The following is an 11,511-nucleotide window of genomic DNA, read 5'->3' on the forward strand; positions in this document are numbered from 1 at the left end:
TAAGCTGCTGGGATGTGAACGTTGAAAAGAAAATGTAGATCCTTCAGTATTTGGGCGTCTTTGGATTAAATTGCTCTTTTGTTAAGGATGAAATGAAATCCTGCTGCAAAGAGAATTAGCATTTTCAGCTGTCCTACTTTTGGACTCCTTAACTTCACAACAGGATTTTGCATTATTCTAAACCACACTTTCAGCCTCAAAATGTCACAAACGATAACAAATAGAAATAACAAGATGAGACATCTTATGGCTTCCATGGTGCTGTCTATATTAATGACGTATGTGGGATATAATTCAAACAAGACAATATGAGGAGAGACAAGATCAAATCAGATGAGATCAGATTAGATTAGATCACATCTTGGAGAAACTGGAAACATAATATTTCAGTAAAGTGCACTGCTGTGCAAGCAGTTCAAGCTGAATAGGGTTTAAAGGAAATTTGACACTAGCAGAAAACAGGAGCTCGAATTATGAGACAATTATGTGTCATCGGGGAAACAAAAGACATGTGATGCATGAAAGAGTTAAACCTGATAGGGGCATGTATTCTATTACAGTGAAAGGATTTGTTGGATGGTGGATGGACACACACGCACCCCCCCTACACACACACAGACACACACACACACTTGTTCAGCTATCTTTGTGGGCCCTTTATAGTGACTTCCATTGTTTATACACATAAATGCCCCACATTTATAGGATTTTTTTTTAATAATGATGTATAACTGGCTTTTTGCTGTACTTGTATCAAAGGGTAACTGAATTAACCTGGTCCAAGCCCAAAAACTTGTAAATAAGATTTGTATGATCACTCCTTTGTCCCCATAAAAACTATTGGTCCTAAGAAGGTATTTAGGAATAATAGGTCCTCAGTAAGTAACAAAAACATGCACAACTACACAATTCAGCACACAAAAGCAGTCAATGCAATGCAGAAACAGCAAAACACTAAAGACATCATGCTCGAGATGAAGGCCTAATGACTTTTACATGTTCTAAGAATGTACATCATCTCCCTCTTGCCTTCTCAAATGTGGTTTAAGACATTATTGGTAAGGGTCTTGCGGTGAGCTCAGGTTAAAATAGTGCCACCCGAGCTCTGATATATGTATATATCCACTTTGCACGCTAGCAATGACTACAGGAAGGTCATCGATGGAAAGGGGATGCCCTCAAAGAAATTAGTCAGCATGTGGGCTTTTCAAAAACTTTTTTGACACATGTGAGGAGAATTTACTGCAATGATACCGTAAAATGAGGCAGTAATTGTTCACAATTTTGCCAGAAGCTCAAACAAAAGCTGAATATACCCTAACTGTGTTAACCAAAGCATGTCAGAACAAATTGAAGACTCGGCATGAGGCAGCATCAGCTAATGAAGGTGATTGGTGGCTAATTAAGAGAGCAGCTGTGTCACAACTTTGGAACGCTCGGTGTGCACCGGCACGCTTACATAATGGCTCAGCAGGTTAGGGAAACGTGTGGAAGCAGCACCTGCTCAGCTTTAGCTAAAGACAATATCTCACTTAGTAATCATCTCAACTGGAATGAATACTTAAGTGTTTCCGCCCTGCATATCATCAGAAGCAGGTGGGATCGCTTCTGCTGAGGGTTTTACCCTCCAGGCTACAGAGAGGTTATCAGTAACACAGAGAGTGTGACACAATCCACATTATCAGCAACACTTACTGGTGCTACCATATCCCCTGAAGAAGGGGGGTGGGGAACTGATAGCCTTTTTAAGAAACCAGAGAACATCAGGAGGAAGACAAGCTAAGGTGAGTGAGCAGAATGTGCTTTAAATCTGTGCAGACTCCTCAAGACAACAAGACAGACGGAGTTTCAAGTATGCAGGAAACAAAGGAATATGGGGTAGGGAGTTAAAATAAATAAATAATCGGTTAAAAAAAATGGAATTAATTACGAGAATAACGAGTCTATTTATAAAACGGAACAGGAGGTCCAGCTCCGGTGAAACTCAAGAACAACAACAAAATGGGCAGATGGAGGAGGAAGATGAAGAGCTGGGTGGATGCAAAGGAGAGCCAGAGTGGCCAGTGGACAGACTGGGTGGGAGGGAGGGAGGAGGAATACCTGGAGTGACACTGCGACAGGGAGCTGAGGCAGAATCCCCCCCCCCCCCCCCCCCCCCCCCCCCCCCTCCATTTCCAAGAAATTGTAGCTCCGTACGTCACATGACGTGTTCGCTGCAGTGGGCTTATGCCAGCGCAGCCATAATTATAAACACAATTAAATAAATCAAAAGTGACCTCAACTCCAGAGGGGAGCGAGACTGTAACCCTGTCAGGAAAATCAAATCCGGTGTGAGCTATAATCAATAATGTGCAGGAAGATGCAGAAGAGGCGATAGGACTTGAGAGGGCTCGGTAACAGCTCCAAAACCTGCGCGTGTGGTCATTTTTAGAACCTTTTGATGCCTTTGTGACATCAAAGCGTACGTCGATCTGCTGCAGTGCACAAAGATCAATCATTCATGGGGCTCAGCGGGTGGTGGATGTGAGGTTCATTAATCAAAGTTCGAGGGCAGAAATGTGAGAATACCCGGCTTTAAAAAAGAAAAGAGTCATTGCAGCAGAACGTCTGAATATTAGCGTGCATACGCTGCTGCAGCCATATTGCAGTTTGTTGCTTTCTATTGTTGGGCTCACAAGCAGGTTGCTATGGGCGACAGCTTCAGATGCAGGGTATAGGGGGAAAATGCAGCATGAATGTCAAGAGTCTTGGCAGGTGTTGCCTTAGCGCAAGGTTGCCCACTAGTGGCGAAGATTAAGTGTTACAGCCTAAACTCGAAAACCTGACGAGTGTTGCTACAAAAGCATAAAATGAATCATCAAACTGGAATACAAATAAAATGTTCTCTTATAATATACTATATGCTTTATCTATTTATGAAGAAAAATGCAGTTGTCAAAAAGACTCAAAGTGCCGCATGGATAAAAATAAAATAATAATAGCTGATTTATGATTTAACACACCAATAATAATTATAATCTATTGCCATTAGATAAAGTTTTTCATTTTACTTCTGCAAAATGACTCATAACAGAAAACAGTACGCAAACATAACATTTATTTAAACTATAAAACAAATAGTGTCTTGTGATTGTGAAAAAATTGCATCTTGTGATGCAGCTTTCAAGCCCCTGTGTCCTTGACAATATCAATTGTGCTGCAGTGTTTTGCAGAGGTAGATCTACTGATGAATCCCCGAGTGTCTGTCAGGATAATGTGGTACTCTGAGCCGGCAGTGCTCCGGCGAGACTAAGCCTCCTTTCTGCATCTCATTTTGTTCTGCCTTGGATTTTTCTAAACACACACATTGAGGGCCAAAATGTTGCTTAGGTCACCAACGAATATCGTTGGAGCATCAGCTTTACCAGCGCACATTTTTCACTCAAACTACTCATGCGATCATAAATTAATCTGGATTAACCAATTAAAATAAAGCAGTTCTCATTTTTCTGATTAAAACAATCTAATCTGCTATTGTGGAAAATACCCTGATTCTGAAAGATTTTCACGAGGACAGTGTCCATGTTGTCAGGCTCTGTTATTACATCTGCCAAGGACGTTATGTGACAGCTGGCATTAGTTGTCTGTATGGCTGTCCTTCTTTTATCACAATAACTCCGCAGATTTTAATGAAAATTTCAGGAAATGTTTATAACGGTAGAGGTAGGTTTTGCTGATTTTACAGATTCCAAGGGGCTTTGATCATTAAGCAACCTACTGTGTTATGTAACCTGACATTACTACTGCCATTATATATTCTATACTGGGGTCGAAGTCACAATATTAGAGGAAATGACCTGCTCAGTGGACATCTGCACCCTCCAAGTCACCAAGAAATCTAAAAAATTCAAACCTGGTTTGGTAACTGCAATTGTTCTGTCACTTTCAATTCTGAATTCAAAAATGAAATCTTACTTTTAAACACAGACTCAATAAATTAATTGTATTTTTATGGGATGCATTCTGACTGGAATCTTTTGCACATGAATGGTGTTTTAGAGGCTTCACATTTACATGAGGGACGAATCTAACTTTAAAGAGATCTGAACTGAACCATACGGCTCCTAATGTGAACATAGCCAAAGAGAACTGTTGATCTTTTTGGGAGACAACACTTTGTCTAGAGGTAAGAAAACACACATACTGTCAAATTAAAACCTTCACAAATAACAATATGACCTTGATTTCAGGTCCACTGCCATTCGGTTTCCAACGGAAGACCAAGCAGGTTTCTGATTAACTTGTGGGTATAACAACACCAAGAAAAGAGATCAGCATGTGTAAATAAAAGGAGGTCATATGAGCAAGTCCTGGGTGTGTCTTCTTGTTAGTGGGTGGACCGTGTTGAGTTTCAGGAAGAGTTGGGAGTTGGAAACACCTGGAGCGTGTGATTCAACAGCAAAAACACAAGAACTGCACCAAGCTGCTCCACATCAGAGAACTCCATGCAGAGTAAGTTCTACTTTTACTTCTACATTTAGCTAACTGTTCACTTACTGTTGGACATGTTTCCAATACTTTATTAAGCATCTTAGTTTGTCAGTTCAGTGAAATACACTTAACCTGTAATAGGTCACAACCGTGAAAAGACTGTCTAACATTAAATCTGGATTTTTAATTCTGATAATGGTGTTTAATCCGTGGTTATTTCAGATCAAGTACAGGCTAAATCATGGGACCTTTCAAACATTTGGTTTGTTTCAAACCTGGAAGATGTAGAAGGTCCTGAGTTTCTGCATTCCTCAAATAGTTGCTCATAACATGCTAGACGCACTTACATACACTAAAGTCCTCTGTTACAAAAGACTTGAACTGGTAAAGCTGAGATAAATTACATCATATGGTAAAAATATTACCCAAACACACTTTGAGTTTGATGATTTTTAACTTCACAGATTATTGTATAGATTGTCCTTTGACCCTACAAGACTGGAAGAGTTTTCTTTAACAGGAAGTAGTACTCCTTTTTTCAAATCATAGTCACAATTTTAACTTTTTAACATGGTCTGTTGCTAATTGTGCTGTTGAATTCATTACAAATGATCTTCAGGTATGACATTTTTTAAGGATTTTAAAGAAAACAAGTCTGATGCCTCAAATTAATATCAGAAATCCTGAACACATGAACTATGGCTGAACTCAGCTGCCAGTAGAATTTTAAAATGTAGCTCTTTCTAATCTAAAATGCCTCCAAAGTGTGCTGTCTGTAAACATGACATCTGCTTTTGGTATAACACTTGAGCCCAACCTGAATAAAAAGTGTCAAAATAATTCAAATGATAATTCATGTTCCTTATCCATCACATCTCCAGCAGGCATGAGCTCTCCAGGAGGTCGTCTCCTCTCTGAGGAGCAGTTCAGCTGCTCCATCTGTCTGGAAGTGTTTGTGGAACCTGTGTCCACGCCGTGTGGCCACAGCTTCTGTAAGGCCTGCCTGCAGGGCTACTGGAACCACAGCAAGAAATTTGTCTGCCCCATGTGCAAAAAGTGCTACTCCAAAAAGCCCGAGATGAGCGTCAACAGGGTCCTGGCTGAGATTTCCACACAGTTTCAGGGCCTGGCAATGACCGGAGGAGCCACCTCAGGAGGTTCCGTGATGAATTTGAGTTCTGATGCGGGCCGGGTGGCCTCTCCGGGCCCAGACACTGGGGAGTTTGCCCAGAGTGGGGAGGTGCCCTGTGATGCCTGCATTGGGAGGAAGTTGAAAGCTCACAAATCTTGTTTGAACTGCCTGGGATCATTCTGCGAAACCCACCTCAGACATCACAAAAAGGTCATTTTTTTTTAAGATTAAAAAAAAACAAATGCCCATTTTTGTCTCTGTTAGTCCATTGGATTACACAAATACTAAGCTATCGATTTCTGTCCAGCATGAAAGTTACATCAAGGTTAAGTTATTTTGTTAGTTCATTTGTGAACACGTCTGATGACACACTGAGGATTGTTGAAATGTGACTAAAGCACCTTTACAGATTTTACATAACATCTTTCACTTTTGATTTACAGTAAAATATTGGCTAGTTTGGGTTGACTGTTGAGATCAATACCAGTAAAAGCATAATTAATGCATTTATGGAAAGCTCCTCAATCATGATGGTTTTATTTGTATTGTGAAGAAGTACAAAGAGTACATTTGTAATTTACAGAAAAGTGGCCAATAATTTAATTTAATTTCGTACAGTCTGTGCCACAAACCAGAAAGTTTATCCTGTACCACAATTAGGTGCAGATGTGGCTGCAACCCAGTCGTACAAGGCCCTCAATCCACCAGGGGTCTGTCCTAGCAGGTAGACCACTGCTTTTGTCAAGGGAACTGCCAAAAGCAAGTGGTTTACGAGGTCTTGAAGAACTGGGCTGATGTCACTGACAATACCTAAGATTTAAGTTTTGGTTTTTTTTTTGTCCGTGTCCATAACATCCTCATTTGTAGGTAAAGTCTCTAATTTCCCACCGGCTTGTTGAACCCACTTTCCACCTGGAGGAGAAGATCTGTAAGAAACATGAGCGTCTCCTGGACCACTACTGCCGAACAGACCACACCTGCATCTGCACATCCTGCGGCGACAGCATGCACAAGTCCCACGACATTGTTTCTACTGACCATGAGTGGAAGAAGAAAATGGTGAGTGTTTACCCACCTTCAATTATTTAAGGGCAAATTGTTGTGTCAGTGACAGGATTTGGATTGATGGGTCTTGCATTTGCATGTAAAGGTAGAATACCTGAAAGCAGCTGACAAAGGCCTCCCTGCCAGTGTGAAGGACTTTGAAGGGTAAAAGATTTCAGTTACCACCCCGGGTCTTGATTTTGCTCACAGAATAATCTTGGAAAGAAGAGATCGGAGCTCAAACACTTGATCAAGGAGAGGACGAAGAAACTGGAGGAGATCAAACAGTCCATCAAGGTTATCAAGGTGAGCTGGAGTTTTAGGGGAACTAAAAGTGGTAGAGGTTGTAAATATACCTGGATACCAGGTATCAGAGGATCAATAAAGATATAACCTTTGTTAATACTTGGAGTTTAAAGTAATGTTAGATATTAGAGGAAGTACAAACGTAAAAATTCTTCTTTCATTTTATTGTCCTGGAAAGTTTGAGACTGCAGTGAGCATTTCCCTCCCCTGGAAAAAAAGCATACCTGCAGCATCCAGCGTTTGCATTTCCTATGACACATTTTCTCATCAGGGTGTTGCTCACACTTCAGTAGTTTGTTTTTCTCTCACGTACTTGGATCCGCCTCTGCAGCTGTCTGACCGGTGAGACTGGTGTTGGAATTTTTTTACCCCTTTCAACATTTTCTTTTAGGCAGTGACTCTGAAGCCTACAGTTGAATCTAATCAATTTAGCATTTAAATGATTACAATTATAGAACTAAGGTTTTTATTACAAGTTTACGCTAAGTTGAGTGTGTTTAATGACATGTATTCGTTAAAAAATACACCAGTTATTAATTTACAGCTTTGTTGCAAGAAAGCAAAGCCTGTCAGACCACTTGTACTATTAAGACAGTGGCAAAACTGTGATTGGTGATGATGTTACATTTTCTATTGTCATGGACCCAAATTAGTTGCTCCTCAACCAACTTGGTAACAAAAACAGGATTCAGGGTTATTCATCCATTTTTAAATATTACCAAAAATAACCTTAAAAACACACAATGCTAAACATCCAGTTAACTTTCGGATTGATAGGCACATCCTCAACAGTTCTAAACTAATTGTGTGCTGGGAGAGCCTCTCGTTCATCTTGTTTGGGTCGTATACCAGACAAAAGAATGTCAGAGAGGAGTAAAACAACCTTCATGTTGAATGTCCATGACAGGCACTTGTATTGCTGTCCCTGTGAGGACTTTTATTGCCTAACCAGAACCTTAACCCAAGGATACCCTTAACTTCTTTAAAGCACATTAAACCAGTTGATGTTCAAACGGTCCTTCCACATTGTAAGAGCCACTTCCCCAAAAGTTCAGATGTGTATTATGGTCCTCACTATGTAACATTTAAGAGAACATACACACAGTCACAGTTGAGTAAAGTTGAGCCTTGCCAGTGGAAAGCCGGACTTTTTCCTCCACATGTGCACATCTCCATTTCTCCTCGCCTGCAGTCCAGTGCTCAGAAGGAACTGGAGGAGAGCTGGCAGGTGTACGCTGAGCTGCAGCGTATGGTGGAGCAGAGCCAGGCGGAGCTGGTGGAGGCCATCGCCATGAAGCAGCGTGAGGCTGAGCGCCACGCCCAGGAGCTGGCCCGGGGTCTAGAGAACGAACTCAGCCAGCTGAAGAGGAGGAGCAATGAGCTGGAGGCTCATGCGAAGATGCAAGACAGAGTCCTCTTTTTGCAGGTACTAACCTCAAACCTAACCTTAGGTGGAGGTTACGGCAGTGGCCCTTAAAATGCACCAAAGCTGTTAATAATGAAGTCAGTGCCATGGAGATGGAGATTTGACTCGGAAATACAGCGATCAGAATGCCTGCATCAAAATGTTGGGATTATGATTCATTATTCATATTTCCACTGCAGAGACTGCCTGAACAAACATGCTTAATATGCATTTAGGACACAGCAAGGGAACTAATTACAGCAGTTAAAAAGCCTTTGACATAGAATCTTTTAATGCACAAATGAACATCTGAATCTTTGGTTCTCATCAGACTCCAGTGTTATGTATGTTTTATAATCAATCCTTCTAAGATGAATATTTCTCTATGTATTTGAAAGAATCACTGTGGTCATGTAGTTCACTTCACTCAGCACATCAAACGTGCTGGCTGTTATCCCCATGTGCTTTGCCCCTGAAGGCTTTTGCAATTCTAAAAAGAAAAAAAGAACAGCCCCGATGTTAAAATACAAGGCCAATTTTGTATCAACAACAGGAGAATCTGTGCTTTTCATGGAAAATTCTTTAGTCACCATCTCCTCTCCCCGCATTAACTGGCAGAAGCTGACAACACTGTCGCCCCCGCCGGAGCCCTCTGATTGGTCGGCGGTCAGCATCAACACGGATCTCTACCTGGGGACCATCCGCTCATCCGTGAACAACCTCATCAACAGGTTTCAGGAGGAGCTCAAGAGGTTGTATGGAAAAGGTAAGACTGCTTATCTGTTATGGAATAATAGAACCAAAAGCAATTTAGTTTGGCTTTAAAAAGCTTTGTTTTGAATGCAGAACTCAAAATATGCCTGAAGATGTGGTTGAATCTTATCATCAACATCTAGTCTTATGCGTGAACACATCAACAACAATAAGCATGAAAAGCAAAAGCATAGGAAATAATTGGAACAAAATTTTAACCTAAACTAAACTGTCATGTGTGGGTGGGCTGTGATGCAAAGTAAGCTCAGTTGGAAGCATGGGATTGCAGACCCTCTTAGAATGCTGCCTTTTTTTAGCACTAAAGAGATCTTTCTAATGTTTAAACCACCGTTGGCTAAAAATAAAAATGAAAGTTGGAGGAAGATTCGGCACCAAATGTAGGTCAGTGTACGAAAGCTTCAAAATAGAAAAGTGACTCATCGTTGCATCAAACAGCACTCGGCACACTGGGAATCACACCCGAGCTGCTGGGACAGATGGCGAAGGTGTTGATGCCCCAGTTCATCCACAGTGGAGGGAAAGCAGCTGACTGACAGAAACAGCTGTTTCTAGAATCTCACCATTGACACAAACATGTGTTGTGCTCTTTCACTGACTTAAATTCTTTCTCTCCTCCTTTGTTTGCTTTTCCCCTTTTTTGACTCTTTCACAGAGCTCCGGAAGGTACAGAACTATTCAAGTAAGTAAAACTGTACTCGGCATTTTACGGAGCAGTATGCTTTTATTCGAATAACTCTTCCTGCATGTAATATAAAAAAAGGGATTTTATTTATCTTTTTACTCTTGCATGGTGCAATCTAAACTTAGTGAAATGTTCAGCTTTTCATATTGTCCACAAGGTGGCACTAGTTTGGTAGCATGTAGTAAAAGTAGAAGGATATGTTGTACTATGAAAGGGTAGAGATATTATTACGTTGTTATTTTATTAATTGTAATTAAAGAGTGTTAGTTGTTTTAAAGTACATCAGAATTTTATTTTATTTTTTAGAAAACACCAAAACTAGATGGAACTCTCAAATCTCATTCATCTCAATTTTTAGTCTGAGATCTCACGAAGATTTTATCAGGATTTTGTTCTAGCTTTTGATTCTATTCATGTTTTGTCCAGGTGAGGTGATTTTGGACCCTGGGACGGCCCAGAAGAACTTGGTTGTGTCTGATGATGGTCGGCAGGTGAAATACGAAGACCGTAAGACCAACCACTCTGAGGGTGCAAAGCGCTTCAGCCCCGCTCTCTTCGTTCTGGGCCGCGAGGGTCTCAGCTCTGGTCGACACTACTGGGAGGTGGACATCGGGCGTAAGACAGCCTGGACGCTCGGTGTGGCCAGTGCCTTGGCCCGACGGAAGGGTGAGATCAGTCTGAGTCCTGAGGGGGGATTCTGGTGCTTGTGGCTCAAGAGCGGGGAGGTGAAGGCTTTGGCATCATGTCGTCTGCCTCTGATGCTGCAGTCTCCACCTACTAAATTGGGAATTTTCCTGGATTATGAGGAAGGTCAAATTTCTTTCTATGATGTAAAAGCACGTCTGCACCTCTACACCTTCAGCGACACCTTCAACGAAAGTCTATACCCCATCTTCAGCCCCTGTCTCAGCCAGGAGGGTAAGAACTCTGCTCCCATTATTATAACCCAAGTGAAGCACACCTGAGATGGACATCCAGTCAGACTTGGGCTCAGTGAGGATCACTAAAAAAGACTGGCCCCCATAATTCTCGAACATGGGGTTTTTTTTGCTCCACAAAGTGATAACAGAGCGTAACATTTTTATTTTTTATAAAGGCAACATACAACAGTTTAAATTTTGGGGGAACCTTTATCTAACTATACTGGAAGGACCAAATATGAAGGTTTTATTAAGTGTGAATGTGGCACACATAAACCTCCTGCCAAATTTTGTTTTCTATGTACAAACTTAAAAAAGGGACAAACAAAATGTGACAATGTAAACTTGAATTTGATTTTCTGTCTTTCGCTTTGTCGCCCTGCTTCATAGCTGTGTCAAACACGTTCTGCATTAATCTACTCAGTGAAGCCAGAGAAAACATTCCAGTTGTCAAGAGGTTCAAGATATGCAACAACTATGTGTGTATATATGTGAAGTCTTTGCATTCCTCTAAAATATTGAGCCTCCTCTTTAATTTCGGGGCTTAAGAAATGTACCTGAGCCAACCACCAGGTGGCATTTGGGACAGATGTGATGCCATTTGTGTTTATCAAGAAGTGTATTGTTTATCTCTTAACAAGATGTCAACTTGTGTAAAATTATAGCTCAAAGGCTCAAATTGTGTTTACTTTTCTCTACTTTTGATATTAATTTGTGCTTTTGGACCTTCTCTCTAAGTGTTGCAATAAAAATACATTCTGAACAAATACACACTATA

At 41.0% G+C, this 11,511-nt stretch overlaps 1 protein-coding gene across 2 annotated transcripts; it reads left to right on the top strand.

The window, feature by feature from the left end:
• The first annotated feature begins 1,503 nt into the window (after positions 1-1,503).
• Positions 1,504-11,503, top strand: btr12 (bloodthirsty-related gene family, member 12). Of its 2 annotated transcripts, none has more exons than XM_029840134.1 (11): positions 1,504-1,784; positions 4,039-4,165; positions 4,230-4,282; positions 4,371-4,491; positions 5,355-5,812; positions 6,470-6,661; positions 6,857-6,952; positions 8,145-8,378; positions 8,976-9,123; positions 9,784-9,810; positions 10,240-11,503. In XM_029840134.1, exons 4-11 carry the CDS (start codon positions 4,485-4,487, stop codon positions 10,776-10,778), a joined length of 1,701 nt encoding a protein of 566 aa, XP_029695994.1. In that variant the 5' UTR covers positions 1,504-1,784; positions 4,039-4,165; positions 4,230-4,282; positions 4,371-4,484; the 3' UTR covers positions 10,779-11,503. The 2 variants fall into 2 exon arrangements, with proteins under 2 accessions (XP_029695994.1, XP_011617372.1); XM_011619070.2 differs by having other exon boundaries at positions 1,505-1,784; positions 5,352-5,812.
• The last annotated feature ends 8 nt before the right edge of the window (positions 11,504-11,511 follow it).

The sequence above is a fragment of the Takifugu rubripes genome, chromosome 8 (assembly GCF_901000725.2).
Source record: "Takifugu rubripes chromosome 8, fTakRub1.2, whole genome shotgun sequence".
Lineage (NCBI taxonomy): Eukaryota > Metazoa > Chordata > Actinopteri > Tetraodontiformes > Tetraodontidae > Takifugu > Takifugu rubripes.